The following is a 15,768-nucleotide window of genomic DNA, read 5'->3' as shown; positions in this document are numbered from 1 at the left end:
TAGGTCAAATTTTGAAGCAAAAAAAGGTTTCAAATTTTATGCAGTGTTACCAAAAAAAAAAAAAAAATCTTAGGGAGCTGTACAACCAATGTGCTAATAACTTACTAAAATAATTTTTTTAAAGTCTTACTTTTGCATAAACATTAAATACCACTTTAAAATGCAGAGGAACACACCTGAGGCTGTTCTTTTGCTGTCATCTTAATTTCATTTTTATTAATAAACTGAATTTTAATTATATAAATATCTTTATTCATTTGGAAACTTGAGAAAAGTGGGGCTCTAAAAAAGTTTAAAATCTAACTTTTATTATTTTGAATCAAACAAATTCAATCTGAATTGTAAATATAAAATACTTTTTATCCCACCTACTGGGTTTTCATTCATGATGTTATTACGAAACCACCAAATTCTGGTACAAGTTTACTAAAATTTTAGTTTTCTTATAGGTAAATCTAAAATAGCAGGTTTACTCTTTGTTTTTATAACTTTTCATATAGGAATACTGAAAACATCCTAGCAGCTGTGACACATGCCTAAGAGTGTCCTATGTAGTAATACGATCACAGAAAAACTGACATAAGCACCTAGCCAATAAAGTCCAAGTTGAATAAAAGAATGTCGATCTCTGCAGGAGTAAAAATTTATTTTAAAATCATCTCAAGTAAGAAAATTTAGGTCTTTTTAAAAAATTTCTAATGTTATGCTGATAAAGGTTAGATAAATATGGACCAAAAAAAGTACTTGTGAAAATAAATAATATTAATATAGATCTTTTTGGCTTACATTTGCCATAGTACCTGAATAGTCCACCATTAAGCACCATTTTATGGGCAGGCAATGAAGCCCCCAAGTGAAGATGCCATCTGGGAATGAATATATTAGGCCAATAATAGCGTATTGTGAATTACTGTGAATAATACAGACTTAACATGTTAGCATTACTAACTAGCAGGCCTCTGAGAAAAGGGAATATAGAACTGTATAAATCTGGTGTGAGGGAGGAAAGCAGAGTGAAAACTCTCAGGCTTAGGCTCTAACAGGTAAAAAGGAGATCATGAAGGTTAAAGAAAGAAATGCTCAAAAGGCAGAGAAAATGTTTAAATGATTACATGAATTATCTAGTGCCACAGGTAATGGTAGAAATAAAACATTAAGAGCTTTTTTTTTTATTTATTGTTTTTTGCTTATTTTTATTTTAAAATCCTCCCGTTAGCCTCTGGTAACCATCATTCCACTATTTTTTTCTATGAGTTTGACTACTTTAGATACCTAATATAAGTGGAATCGCAGTATTTATCCTTCTGTGACTGCTTATTCCACTTGGCATAATGTATTCGAGGTTAATCCTTGTTGTAGCATATGACACGATATCCTTTTTTTGTGGCTAAATAATATTCCATTGTACATATACCACATTTTCTTTATTCATTCATCTGCTGATAGACATTTAGGTTGTTTCTACCTCTTGGCCATTACGAATTGAATATTGCAATTAACATGGAAGTGCTAATATTTCTTCAACATCCCAATTTCAATTGTTTTGGATAAATACCCAAAAGTGGGATTGCTAGTACATATGATAGTTCCGTTTTTAATTTCTTGAGGAATCTCCATACTGTTTTCCATAGCAGCTACACTATTTCAAATTCCTACCAATAGTTTACAAGGGTTTCAACTTCTCCACTTCCTCACCAACACTTATTTTGTTTTAAATAACCAACTAACAGGTGTGAGGTGATATATAATTGTGGTTTGGGTTTGTATTTTCCCGATGATTAGCAACATGGAACATCTTTTCATATACCTATCTGCCATTTATATGTTTTATTTGGAGAAATATCTATTCAAGTCCTTTGCCCGTTTTAATTTAATTCAATTTAATTTATTATTATTTTTATTTTGTTTTGTTATTGAGTTGTATGATTTTAACCCCTTATTAGGTAGATGATTTGCACATATTTTCTTCCATTCTGTAGCTTGATTATTTCCTTTGTTGTGCAGAAGCTGTTTCGTCTGACGTAGCCTCACTTGTCTATTTTTGCTGTTGTTGCCTGTGCTTTTGGTGTTATATCCAAGAAATCCCTGCCAACACTAATGAAGTTTCCCCTATGTTTTTTTCATAGGAGTTTTATAGTTTCAGTATTATGTTTAAGTATTGAATCCATTTTGAGTTGATCTTTGTGTATGGTAGAAGATAATAGTCTAATTTCAGGGACAGAGACATTTTTAAAACTCTAATTTCATACCTTGTTTAGGGAGACATATATGTTACTGCATATATATATATATACACACACACATAAACATTTTAACATGAATTAAAGAAACAATCAAGAAAAGTCCAGAATTGTGTTTATCCTGGGGGATGGGGGCGGGGAGTCACACAGGAGGCTTCATTGGTAATGGTTAATTCAATTTCTAAGTTGGTTACAAGTACCTAGGAGTTTATTATATTCATACACACACACAATTTTAGATATCTAAACCATTTTATAATAAAGTAAAAATAAAAATGTTTAATTTTAAAGAGGTCTTTGTAGCATTTTTAAAATCAATCTAATAAATTTTTAAATTATTTCTAATATTAAACTTCCCTAATATACACTTGAGCATAGGAACTAAGTCTGCTTAAAGGTTCCAGCTCTGATGTAAAGAGTCCAACATCCATTGGGTGGAGCACTGCCCTCTATTTCTAACTATATAGATGAATTCTGTTGAAAATTAATTCTGCAGAGGTAGTTTGTAGACATGCACTTTACTTTTACTTATTCACTTCTTTCTACCAAATTTCAAGATGAAAACAAGATCCAAAGACTACTTACTCTATAAACTTATTGGTAGGCCATGAAAAACAAAGTAAGAGAGGCCCCGTTCTCTTGCGGAAAAACTCTAGCGAATAATCACTATTGCCAAGCCTCACAGTGGCACTGAGCAAGTCTACAACATAGTCTACGTCAGACTCAGTACTATTGACATGTTAGATAAAAATAATTTGTTGTGTAAAGTTGTCCTGTGTGTTTTAGACTATTTAGCAGCATCCTTGTCCCCTACCCACTAGAAACTAGTAGCATACCCTGCCCCAGTTGTGACATTCAAAATTATCTCCAGGCATTATCAAATGACTCCAGTTGAGAACCCCTAGTCTATGTGAATGGCACCCTCAGAAAAGGTACTCTTTGGCCTTGACATTGGGAATACAAATACAAAGAAAGTGCTGGTTTCAAGCAGTTTATAATTTAGGGAACATAAACTTAGAACAGCATAAATAGTTTATCATTATTTCCCTGAATATTATACAGTCACATAAAAAATAAGGAAATTTATAAATATACCGTCATTAGAAAACTAACAGGACTCTTAAATAGAATTAGTTTTCATGTATTTATTCAATTAGTCAATAGTAAAACTAATTAGTTAATGTCAAAATACAATAACATTTTTTAAAAATTAAATTTTCTGCCGAATTTCTGTGACAGTGAGTTCCGCGTTACCAAATCTCATGATGTTTTTCTGGATAATTTATTAGCTCTTTATTTAGTATTGGATATAGATAATCACTTCTTTCTCCTGAATATTCTGTGTTTTCTGGGTTTTCTCTATTCTCTGGCCATTATTTATCCATCTCCTTTACTGATCACTTTTCCTGTATCTGTCTTCTAAATGTTGGAGTTTCCCATGGTTATGTACTTTTCTCACTTCATACTGCCTCCCTAAGTGATCATATCTAAATCCATACCATCAACATACCGTCAATTGCCTACTTGACATACTCCTTTGAAAGTTTCAACAGCATTTCAACTGAGATGTCTAAGCCTGTTCTTCCAATTTTCCCCATCTTTGTGTATGACATCTCCCTAGACCCAACTGCTCACGCCATAGGGTCATAATTGACATTCTTCACTCCCACCTTCAAATGCAATTCTTTCCCAAGTCTACTGATTATACAAGATCTCTCAGCTCTATCCACTACCCTTTTCCCTACTGACACTACTTAGTTCAAGCTACCACCATTTCTGGACTAGGTGACTGTAAGAGTTTCCTGATCTGTTTCTGTCTACTCTTGCTCCTTGAGAATCTAGTCTCCACTTTGCAACTCATTTAAAAGTTGTATTCAAATCATGCAACTTCCTGTGTAAACTTTCAATCACTTCTGATTGCACTTAGAAGAGTACGCAACCTCCCTACCATGGCCTACTAGGCCCTGCACAAGCTGGACTCTGCTGCTGTAACTTTCCCCTTTTTACATGATTCAGCCCTGCTGGCCTTTATTCTCTTTCTCAGAGAAGCCAAGCTCTTTACCACTTTGGCACATACAGTTCTCTGTGACTAGAGGGTTTTCTGTGTCATTCAGGCTCATCTTAAAGTGAACCTCTCTTGAGAGGGACTTTTCCTGATTCCAATTTATATATGCCATGCTATATAAATATTTAATATGTATCATCACATAATTCATACTACACCTCTATGAGCTCAGTATCATTTTACAGGTAAGGAATTAAAGGCTTACGAAGGTTAAAAAAATACCCCAGATCACAAGTAACAGGATTTGAACCATGGCTCTCTAATCCCAGAGCTTGGGCTGTTATCCACACACACACTGTCTTTCCCAATGTAGTTAGTACAATGAAGACAGAATAAGATAGAATGTATTTTATAAACTACAAGTTACCTCACTTCATATAACTTTTTTTCATCTCCTAGTCAATAAGTTTTCTGAGGGTAGAAGATATGATTATTGACCTGTGGTTGTCTAGGGCAGGTGATACTAAAAAACAATAGCTAAATGGTTAAAAGAAAAAAAGAGAAAGAGAACTCACCTCAAGGAAAAACATGCTTTATTTAGTCAAGACTGTTAATAAAACAGCAGTGACAAGTGTTAAAGATTAGGGCAGAAAAGGTGGATTTGGCAACATAAGGGCATTGATATTCAGTCACCCAGTAGAGGTAACCAAGCCCTTTAGAAATGGCATTAGTGCTCAAAGAAGGGGACCCCTGACAAGCTAAAAGGCACTTCTCAACCTGTCTCTAACCATAAACAGATGTGAAAATTTCCAATCTTAAATCCTACTTTATAAGTTGTGAATGACGTATTTTATGAGATAAGGACTTTAGACACACACACACACACACACACACACACACGAAGAAGAAGAAAAGAAAAAGATAGAAAGAAAAGAAAGAAAAAATAAAGAAAGAAGAAATGAGGAGTGGTGGAATAATTCTGGAAAAAAAAGTGGTTTACAATTGCCAGTACTAAATAGCCTCTTTGCTTTCTCAAAGATTTAAGGATCCAGGGATTCTTTACAACAATGAACCTTCCCATTGCACTCCCTCCCCCACTGGCAGCCTCAATTCCATTTAAACATCTCCTCCCTTCTCTGCAAAAAAGATAGCAGTATTTCAAATCTCTTTCAATTTTTTTATAAGCAAACTTGGCTGATCTTATCAAGATGACAAAAGTACTATAGCCAATGAAGGAAAGATAAAGATGAAAGATTGCTGATCCTATCAAGTTGGCTGATAAGAGAAGTCAATCATTTATATCTGATGTTTTCATTTTTAGCTGGATATTCCAGAAAGTGCCACTTCTCAGTGAAGGAAAAAAATTTAAATGCACCATTACTCCATTGGAGGGGGGAAAAAAAATTCTCCAAAGTTGTGAAATTAACTTCTCCCTTCATTCACACATTTGGTTCTATTTTTACAGTTGTACCAGGGATCTAAAAGGAAAAGCACTGAAAGTCAATTCCAGGTTTCTAAAATGTCTGACTGTGCATGTCCCAGTTCTTTTCAGCACCTCCTGGAAGATTCAGCCAATTTTCATTTCTGCAGCGTATCCGTGTTTATCATTTGTTTTACAACAGCACTGCATGTTCTTGAAAATTGACTTAGATGAATTTCAGCCATCGTTTACAAAAACTCGAAAGAGAAAAATGGTCTTAAAAAACAAAATCTACCATTGAGGCTTAGTTAATTTACTAAAAAAGCATTTCTTTTTTTTATCCTCTCATTTCAAGATTTACTTCGATATTTTACAGTGATAACTCCACCCTCAGCCTCCCCAGTCCCTGTATTTGTCAAGATTTATGATAAATTTCCACCTTATAATTAGGCATTATGAAAATTCACTGTGGAGAAAACTAGTGCTAAACAAAAGCTTTTCCAATCAGCTTGCTTTAAAGGAATATTGATGAATTTCATCCTCAGTAAGGCTAAGAGCAAAATCCTGGATGCATTTTGATTGCACATATATGAATGAACTGATTTCTTACGGACAAATGCTCTAAGAAGTGGTTAAGTTAAAGAGACCTGGAATGAAATCCTAGCTATCTCTTACTAGCTTGAGTAATCAAAGGAAATTGCTTAATCTCTCCATGCTCCAGTTTCCCTATCTATAAAATGAAGATAATAACAGTTAGTGTCACATAGGGATATTAGGATGATTAAGTGAGAACATCATTCAGTGCAGCTCCAGGCACATAGTAAATGCTCAGTAAATAGCAGCCATTAGTATTTTTTCTCAATGTGATAGAGAAGTAATAAACTAGGGAAGGTCCTCACTTCCCCAGCTGCCATCCTCAGAATTTCACCATCTTTATTACTAATAAAAAATTTATCAGGGCAGCTTGCAATTCTGGTAGGCTGAGGCAAGCCAGAAGACTTCTGTCTCAGAGAAGAAGGGACGAGAACTCACATGTGAGGCAACCTCGAAGGCCTAAGAGGTTTGCCTAAACCCAACCACAACACATCCCTTGACAGGGATTAGAGGAGCCCATGACTCTTCCTCAAATCTACTCTTTGCTCTGTGGGCTTAGACAAATTTCCACTCCCTCTTCCTCAAAGTCTTCCCCTGACACTATTTGTTGTTAGAGAGAGTTAACTCAGAACTGGTGGGGAAGAGGAGGAGCGGAGAGTTTCCAGGGACCCAGGAGCAATAAGAGATCTCTCTGTAGACAGGGCCTACCTTCGAGTCACCAAATAAATAACCAGGAGAAAAATAATGGTCATAAGACAACCAAGCTTTCTGTTTTAACACATCTCATCTCCATGATCATTCTAATAGTTTCAGCGAACAGTTCTGGGGCTAACTTACAGTGAGCACTCCTGTTCTCGGCAAGTGGTGAAGTCTTTACAAGCGCAGTCTCATTGTCTCCTGTTCTCGGAAGATCAGTATTATTATTTTCATTTCTGAGGCACAGAAAGGTTATGAAACTTTTACATGGACACTGGATTGCAATGGAATAAAAATTTGGCCCCAAATAGTCTGGCTCCAGAGTCCCTGATCTTAACTATTACCCTCTCCTCTCATTCCGACTGTAAAACCACCATTAGAAACTTGGTCTTGCTTTCTCAGACTCCTAATTGAATTTTCTGTAATAATATTTCCCTAAAACTTATATTACTGAACTGGAATAAGCCTTTGGGAGGTCCTAGGCCTCTTTCATTTAATATTCACAATGGGCACATTTCAAATCTTGTGATTTATCTAAGGAGAGGGAGGGTACCACGGAGATGTGAACGAACCAACAGGAGCCCCGAGGAGTTCACAGCTCTTGAAGCTGTGTGATAGCTGCACGGGGAACGTTGACTCTACTTTTGTTTGTGTTTGAGATTTTCCATAATAAAAAGTTGAAAGTAAGAAAAATTTCAACCACAAAGATAATCGAAAGATCTTAAACTGTTTCGGGATCCAGAGGGACATTCCGGTTCAGTCAGTGCCTCTGCTGATAATGCCAAAGTCTAGATTTCAAGAACTGAGACTGTAGAAATTTATTCATCAGAAATTTTACTAACACAAGAATCCTCCCCTCCAATCCTCAGAATATCTTCGCCTTGTTTATCCGAAACAGTAAAGACAGCCCCAGAGTTGAATCTTTTTCTCACTTGAATGTGTTTTTGTTGTCGCTGGAGCTGCAGATGGGAAAACCTTTTGCTTCTCTCCTCATAACGGGTTTATCTTTCCACAGCCTGCAAATTACTAAAGACTATTTGCATAGTCAAACTTTAAAATCCCCACCCCCGATATCCTTTTCACAGTTCTCTTTAAAAATCAAAAGAAAGAAACTTACCCGTTCTGTTATGCATTCCCTCTTTGCCAAAGTGTGCCGTGGTTTCAAAAACTAGCCCAGTCCTTCTGAACTTTACTGTATCCGTTATAATATTAAAGAGCCACAAGGAAGGGAAGTGGTTAGTCAACTTGCTAATTTTATCAGTCCCTCCCTCTGGTTAAATAGTACCTGATGCTACAGACGCAAAGTCCGTTTTCCAGCTCACTTTCCTGCTACAGTACAACTTTATAAAAACAGCATAACTTGCGGGGAAAGAGAGTGACAATATCTAGTTCATAGGCATTAGACAGTTAATGAATGAAGATTTTATTACTATTAATAAGAAATCTAAGAGACTACAGAAACCAGCGATTCAACAAAATGAGGAGGAGGAAAGAGAATGTCAGCTGCATGCTCTAAGCAAACCTCGTCAGCTGGGTGGGAAGGGGAGTGATTTTTAATGCAATCAGAGGACGTGTGGGAAGTAGCTGGTGTTTCATTTGTTGATAAATTATTCTGCCCTGGAATGGAGCCAGTTTACCAGTTTGCCGGATATAGAGACTTCCACAACTTGGGGCCCTGGCTCAGATGATTCTCTTCCTCTGGAGTTTAGCAATTAAAACATAGGACAAAGTAGTAGATATGTGCCTTTGGATAAGGGAAAAATACACATCCTCTGACGAAGCTATGAACTGTTTTCTAGCTGTAAAGATCTGTAATAAAGGAAAAGAAAACACAGAGCTTAAGACAGATTTTAATGAAATTAAATACTTTTGAAATGGTGATACAACTGCAAAAGATTGCAACATACAAAAACCCCAGAACCCTACATCATACAATTTTCTGAGCTACTTAAATGAATGGCATTTCAATTAAATCTAGAGTATTCATTTTGAAGTATACTTCCCACCATATCTAAGGATTATGGTGTTCGAAAAAAGAATGTCTGAAAATCAAATCATCAATGAAGGCTCATTAACCCTTCCCTCTGATTGGCTGAGAAAATGTCCCTTCGGAGCAATTTTTATATATTCACATGCGGTGATGGTGTTGCAAAATGAATTTGGTAAACTGAGGCAGGCTAAGGAAACTTGCAATTCACTGCTGTCACTCTTGGTATCCCCCCTCTCAATATTACTCACCTAATAAAATAAAGGAAAAACTCTGGAGAGCTATTGAATTTATTTTCCATCTCTATAAGTTTGTTTTCTAATTAGAGCTAAGAAAATGCAGCATACTGAAGTGAAATACAAGCGATGCCTAACTCTGAGATCCCACCCACAATTTCCTTTGAAGAGCAACAACTGCATAGCTCTAAGCCCTCCAGGTCGCATCTTTATATTTGTTTGACTTTAAGGTGATACAAAATACCTAAAATCAATACTTCACACCCTTGACCAAGTTGCTTTAATCCCTCACTCACACCAGTAGCTTCTGTATCTTCAAGGAAGGAAGAGGAAAAGATACAGAGTTCCAGAGCAGAAAGAAGCGAGGGAAAACTGAAAAGGAAAGGGAGAGAACTGCCCTCACTCTCTCCTCTAAAACTCTATGCAGCCTCCCCAAATATTTACATTCAGGACACCTCCTCAGCCCCTTCCAGAAGCCTTTCTCCGCCATCTAAACATACCGACTTGCCTCTCTCTGAAATCCTAGAGCATATTTCTTCAACCTCTAAGTCTAGCCACAACATACTTCTGTGTTGTCCGTCTTTCTAGAAGACTGTCAGCCTCTTTAGGACTTATATGCGTCCTTGACGCTCACCTAGAATGTTAAGCTTATCAAACACAAAGCCCTGCTTTTAAAAACAAGCAATTTGCAATGACTTTTTTGCTAACCTAGAATGAAACTCTTGGATTCTAGACCCAACCTCCATGGCATATTTTTAAAAAATCAATAAAGTGCTCCCAGGCATGAGTAGTTACTCATTTGAGAATTCCTGCAATGCCTGCCCTCCTACCAATGAGTGAATATGGATTGAAGCGAAGTAATAAGAAGCCAGACCTTACAAGAAGGAAAGGAAAGTAAAAGACTAGAGGGTTGAGAGAACATTAGAATAAAATCTATTGTTGAAATAAGAAACAATAAACCAGACTTACAGGCACACATTGAAATAAAAGGAAAATAAGATTAACATCAGTATAGATAACATGCTAAGGCAAACTACAGACTACAGAAGTAAAGAAAACATGAAGAATGATTAATATTCTCCCATAGGAACTGAGAATTATTCCTTATTCATAAAAGATTTTGAGGAGTCTCAACTTTCCTTTTTCTCTGTATTGGAAACTACAAGGAAACTACAAATGCACTCTGATGGAGCTGTGTGCGTTGGTTATTCAGGCACCATTAGCTACGTTGTTGTCAAGGACATATGACATGGTCCAAATGGTGAACAATTCACAGTAAAGCTTCTAATAAGGAAAACCGAAATTATACGGTAGTCACAGTCCTAGAAAATTCACTGTATACTAAAACTGAATAAAAACAGTTTTGATATGTGCAACAGATTTTGTTCCTGGGCTCAAATAATTATAAACAGGTGTTTTACCCAAATGAATATTGAAAGAGATATTTGAAAATGCAGGACACAAGAAAAAGTTTTTCGGGTGCAGCACTGTCCTTCTCATTATGAGAACCCTCACATTCGTGAGACCGGCTCACTAAATACCAGCAGGACCCTCCGAGCATTGTATTGTCCTGAAAACATTCCCATAGATTTCCAACCCTTGGCTTAGGGCCAGCAGAGCCTTGGGAAAAACACTACACTAGACAAACTCAATTGCCTTCAGGACTCAGGCAGAAACATGAAGGAGGAAGGAGACCAGGGGAGTTTGGCATTGAACGCAAAGCACAGGTTCAGCTACGACGGGCCAACATCGGCAGCCACAATAGGCTCCTACCAACTGTAGCCAAGATTGTAAGCAGCGCAGAGCTTCCCATCTTTCAAGAGAAAGTAGACATCTGGAATTTTATGTCAAATCTTGTTTTCAAAAGATTGGCAAACACTTTTTGGACCATACCAAATTTGTCTGCAGGCTAACGAGATCTTTGCCCTAGGTGCTAGTTGCTTAAAAGACAAACAAATTTATAAAATACGTAATGTCAAAGATATGATATTCAGTGTGACAAGCAGATGATCAAGTGCTATGATTCAATTTTGTAAAAATGATTATATATGGATTACATAGAATAGACTGGCGTATCTGCTAACATATTAACAGGAATTCAGAATGGATGTATACTTTTTTCATTTTACTTTTCAGTATTTTCTAATTTTTCTAAAATGAACGTAAAAGATTCTACAGTAATAAATGATCAATAGAAAGTATATTTAGTTTCTGAAAATCAGAAGATAGTAGCTGTGAAAAGCTCTTTGAATGTATTCGGAAAGGACCACAGTTAAAATGAACAAACAAATGAAATTCCTCTCAAATACTCGATTCTGTTCCATGTCAAGCACTGGCTAAAGACCAGATGTAAAAATTAAGCTGTTACAGATCAGAATATGGATGTGCTCAAGTAATTGGATTTATTATCCTTGTGTTCCAGATATATAGGTCATTGTCGTATGCCCTTTATTAGACAGTTAGAGTCCACACAGGCAGGATCTAAGACTGAATGCATGACATAGAAAGCACTCAGACAATTGTGTGTCTATTAAAAAAGACCTAGGACTTTAAAAGAGGTAAAAAATAAATTTTCCTATGAGCTAAATAATAATAATAAAGTTAACTTTTAAAATGAAGATGCTTTAATAACTTAATTACTTTTTTCCTATTTACAAAATTAATTTTAGAAGCTGAGTCATGTTTGAATTCAATAAAATTATTTTATGAACTTCCTCTAAGGTTTAAGAAACACTATAAAATCTCTCTTCTTATAATCCAGTTTTATCCTTCAATCTGCTGAAGACTTAAACCACATTTTACTCCTATAAAAAGTTGTTTTTACCCAAATTAGGAATATTTAATTTGAAATGTTTCAAAGCTGATCGTCCTAGGCACAAAACATGACATCCCAGAAAAATAAGCTAACATCTTGAAAAATCATACACAATAAGACTATTTAAAATATACATGTATATACACTAAACTGCAATTACTACTGATTTTTTTGGAATTTATAAAAATGTACCAACAGACTGTGTAGAAAAGAACTTTTAGAATCTAGTAATTAGTGTGGAAACGATGATATAATTTTTGAAGGTGTTACCTCTTGTTAGGCCGTATGGTCCTAGTGCTTACTTTCAAAGGAAATTCACTCCTTCTCCAATCTTAAACTATATGCTGACTAGAGCCTGAGTCCTTAAAAATGTTTTCAAGTTTAGTCATTTTGATTTTGCAGAACAAGTTTATATAGTTTGTGAACTAAATCTTCCCTTTCAGTTATATCTTTCCATTTTGATGACAAAAGCAGATGTTTGCAGGTTTGAAAGTCGCTAGTTCGACATTGCTGGGGAACCCAAGGTAAACAAAATTACCAACTGCCCGGCATAAAAGGAGATATGAAAGTCTCATAAGCGTAGTATAATGCAACACGTCTTTCTAAGCAAGTATTCCAAATGCAGTCTTGACAATGTTTTAAGCATTTGATTAATCATGCTGCTAATGTGATTGTTTTTAGCCAAGATCTTGCTTATTGACATAAATTCAAATAAATTTTTTAAAACTGCTATTGGAATAAAACTTATATAGTATTTGCTGAAAAAAAGGGAGACCATTCTGTGTGTGTGTGTGTGTGTGTGTGCGTAAACATAACACTGTATTCAACTTCACTAGTAATCAAATAAATGTGAATTATGAAAGATTAACATTTTTACCATCAATTGATGCTAATATATGATGATGACAGACATAAAATGTGGAAAGTGCTCTCATATACTACTGATAGAAGTATAAAATGGTACACTTTTCCTGGACAAAATATTGTTGCGGTGAATCAAGAATCTTTTAAAAAGTTCACATTCTTTGAGAGTGACTCTATTTCCAGGAAACGTTTCTAAAAGAAAAAAAATTGAAGGGATGTGGATGGTGATTTACATAAATGAAAGTCCATCACACTGTTATTTTAAAATGTTGCTGAACACCTGCAAATTGATTATGTGCCCAATATAAGGAGAATAATGGAAGAAATTATGGCATAATTATATGATGAATTATAACTTCTATAAATCATGATATTGGAAACATTTGATGACGTTAAAAATGTTTATAATATAACATTAAGTAAAGGGAAAAGATACAAACACATGTATGTTTTATTATCTACATCTTGGAACATAAACACACTGCATTCACCACTCACATCCTCAAACCTCATACGTAAAATATACCTACATACAGGAAGTTCTCAACATCATCAATAGGTTCTTGGAAACTTTGACTTCAAGCCAGTTTTACCATATGCTAATTAATATAAACAAGGTTTAAGTACCTACTGCATATTTCTGGTCACAAAAACATCACCCAAAACATCTCTAATATTAAACATCAAAACAGATGTGAGCTATACATGCCTTTAAGGAAGATGAACAAAAACAAGTAAGAGAATTCTTTTCCAACCCGCTTATTCCAGTTCAGGGTTGCTGGTGGCCAGAGCATCTCTGGGCAGCTCTGCAGGGCACAAGGTGGGACCCACCCTGGACAAGACGCCCTTCCATGCAGGGTGCACTCACACCCACGCCCAAACTCACTCAGACTGGGACAGTGTAGACCCGTCAATTAACCTGCACAGCTTTGGGAGGTGGGAGGAAACCAGAGTACCTGGAGAAAACCCACGCGGACATGGGGAGATCATACAAACTCCCCACAGACAGTGGCCCCAGCAGGAAATCAATTTTTTTTTTCTCATCAACGTTAGGAGAAAATGGCTTTAAACGAAACAACATTATTTGAGGACTGTTGTATTCAATAGAAAACAGACTGAAAGAAAAGCCCAAAATGTGAAGAGTGGTTACTTCTGAATGGTATGATTATAGATAAATTTTATATTCTTCTTTTTAGCTTTTCTTGTTGACCAGGTTTTCTACTTTGAACATTAGTTGGGGGAAAGTACTTCATAAATCTGAAGACATCAAAATATTTTGTAGTACTTTTCATGAGTGCCAGAATCTTCTCACGTATCATAGTGCCCTTCACTTGGTCTTCTGGCTTCAGGAATTTTATTTCACTGCTACTTTGGCTTTGTGGATTTTTAATTTTACTCCTTGATAAAGTGAAGGCTGCCTGGCAGCACAGATGATTTAGGGTAAAATCAACCTCACGTTAAAGTAGAAAAGATCTTAGTTACTCCACAAAGAGATTCAATCACAGCAGTCCCTCTTTATCCACAGGGATTCATTCTGAGATTCCCCAATGGATGCCTGAAAGCAAACCCTATGTATACTATGTTTTTATTCTATACAAACATACCGATGATAAAGTTTAATTTATAAATTAGGCATAGTAAGAGATTAACAATAACTGGTAATAAAATAGAACAATTATAAAAATATACTGTAACAAAAATTATGTGAATGTGGTCTCTCTCTCTTAAAATATCTTATTGTACTGTACTCACCCTTCTTGTGATGATAAGAGATGATAAAATGCCTTATTAAGTCAAGAACTTTCACCTTTTCACTTAAAGGAAGCACTTAATGACGTCTCTTTGGCACGTCTGAATTGCCTGCATCACTACTCTGGTGCTTTGGGGCCATTATTAAGTAAAATAAGGGTGACTTGAACACAACTACTGGGATACTGTGACAACAGATCTGATAACCAAGAGGGCTATTCGGTGACTAAGGGGCGAGGAGCGTACACGACACGACACGGAGACACTGAACAAAGGGATGATTCGCATTCCAGGCGGGACAGAGAGAGCACAAAGGCATGAGATTTCATCACTTAGAATGGCGTGCAATTTAAAACTTATGAAATGTTTATTTCTGGATTTTTCCACTAAATATTTTCAAACCGTGGTTGATTGCACGGATTGTAACTGAAACGGTGGAAAGTGAAACCGTGGATAAGGGGGAAATACTGTATTCTTAAAAACAGATTGTTAAAATCCACATCCAATTTTTTAAAAATAAATAAGTAAATTTTTATCTGGGACAAGAGTTACAGTGAGTATTGGATTTAAGTCAAGTGCAGCAGAAGGAAATTTATCTTTGTTTACTCTCCATAATATCAGACACCTGAGAATTTTAACTCATTTAATTATCACAACAATCCTCAGGGTTAAGTTTTCTTGCATCTGCTTTACAGATGAGGAGACTAATTTACCCAAAGATTAGGTAAATGGACGACGATCCCATATTTGGTAAATGGAGAACTAGAACTGACTACATATAATTCTGACTACAAAACCAATGTCTAGTACAAAGAGGTTTCTTTGGGAATCCAGATAGTTCACCTGTGGAAGTTTTAAAATTATAGCCATCTTGAAGAAAAAATCCTTGAAGATCATGAAATAAAGGAGATTAAGAATGAGACAAAACATGCTTTTCTCCTCTGTAGTTACGGTGGTGGAAGACGAAATAAGAGCTAATTGAGAACTGGAAAAAAAGAACGCAATTGAACATACAACTGAGGCTATGTTTTCTGAAGCAAAAGTCATAACATATGATCTGAACATGTAGAAGTAGAAGTGTTTCCAGAGTTTCATGTTTCCTGTAACCATCATATGCCCAATATTTAATGAGAAAAAAAAAACATATATATATATATATGTA

General features: G+C 35.7%; 1 protein-coding gene across 21 annotated transcripts in view; it reads right to left on the bottom strand.

The window, feature by feature from the left end:
• The window catches only part of HDAC9 (histone deacetylase 9), an 829,181-nt gene that overhangs the window by 641,992 nt on the left and 171,421 nt on the right, over nucleotides 1-15,768 (bottom strand). For 4 of the 21 annotated variants that reach the window (XM_039862479.1, XM_039862480.1, XM_039862466.1 and 1 more), the window contains exons 1-2: nucleotides 8,073-11,765; nucleotides 7,097-7,156 (exon numbers count right to left, since the gene is read on the bottom strand). The exons of 3 other annotated variants lie outside the window; for them this stretch is intronic. In XM_039862479.1, the coding sequence (XP_039718413.1) occupies nucleotides 7,097-7,156; nucleotides 8,073-8,088 (76 nt within the window). In that variant the 5' untranslated portion in view covers nucleotides 8,089-11,765. Of the gene's footprint in view, nucleotides 1-7,096; nucleotides 7,157-8,072; nucleotides 11,767-15,768 lie in introns of those variants that run through there. 14 more of the 21 variants (XM_039862473.1, XM_039862475.1, XM_039862474.1 and 11 more) reach the window with 9 other exon arrangements.

This window comes from Pteropus medius, unplaced genomic scaffold (assembly GCF_902729225.1).
Source record: "Pteropus medius unplaced genomic scaffold, Ma_sr-lr_union100, whole genome shotgun sequence".
In the NCBI taxonomy this organism is placed as follows: domain Eukaryota; kingdom Metazoa; phylum Chordata; class Mammalia; order Chiroptera; family Pteropodidae; genus Pteropus; species Pteropus medius.
This window is presented reverse-complemented; position numbering and strand designations above follow the sequence as displayed.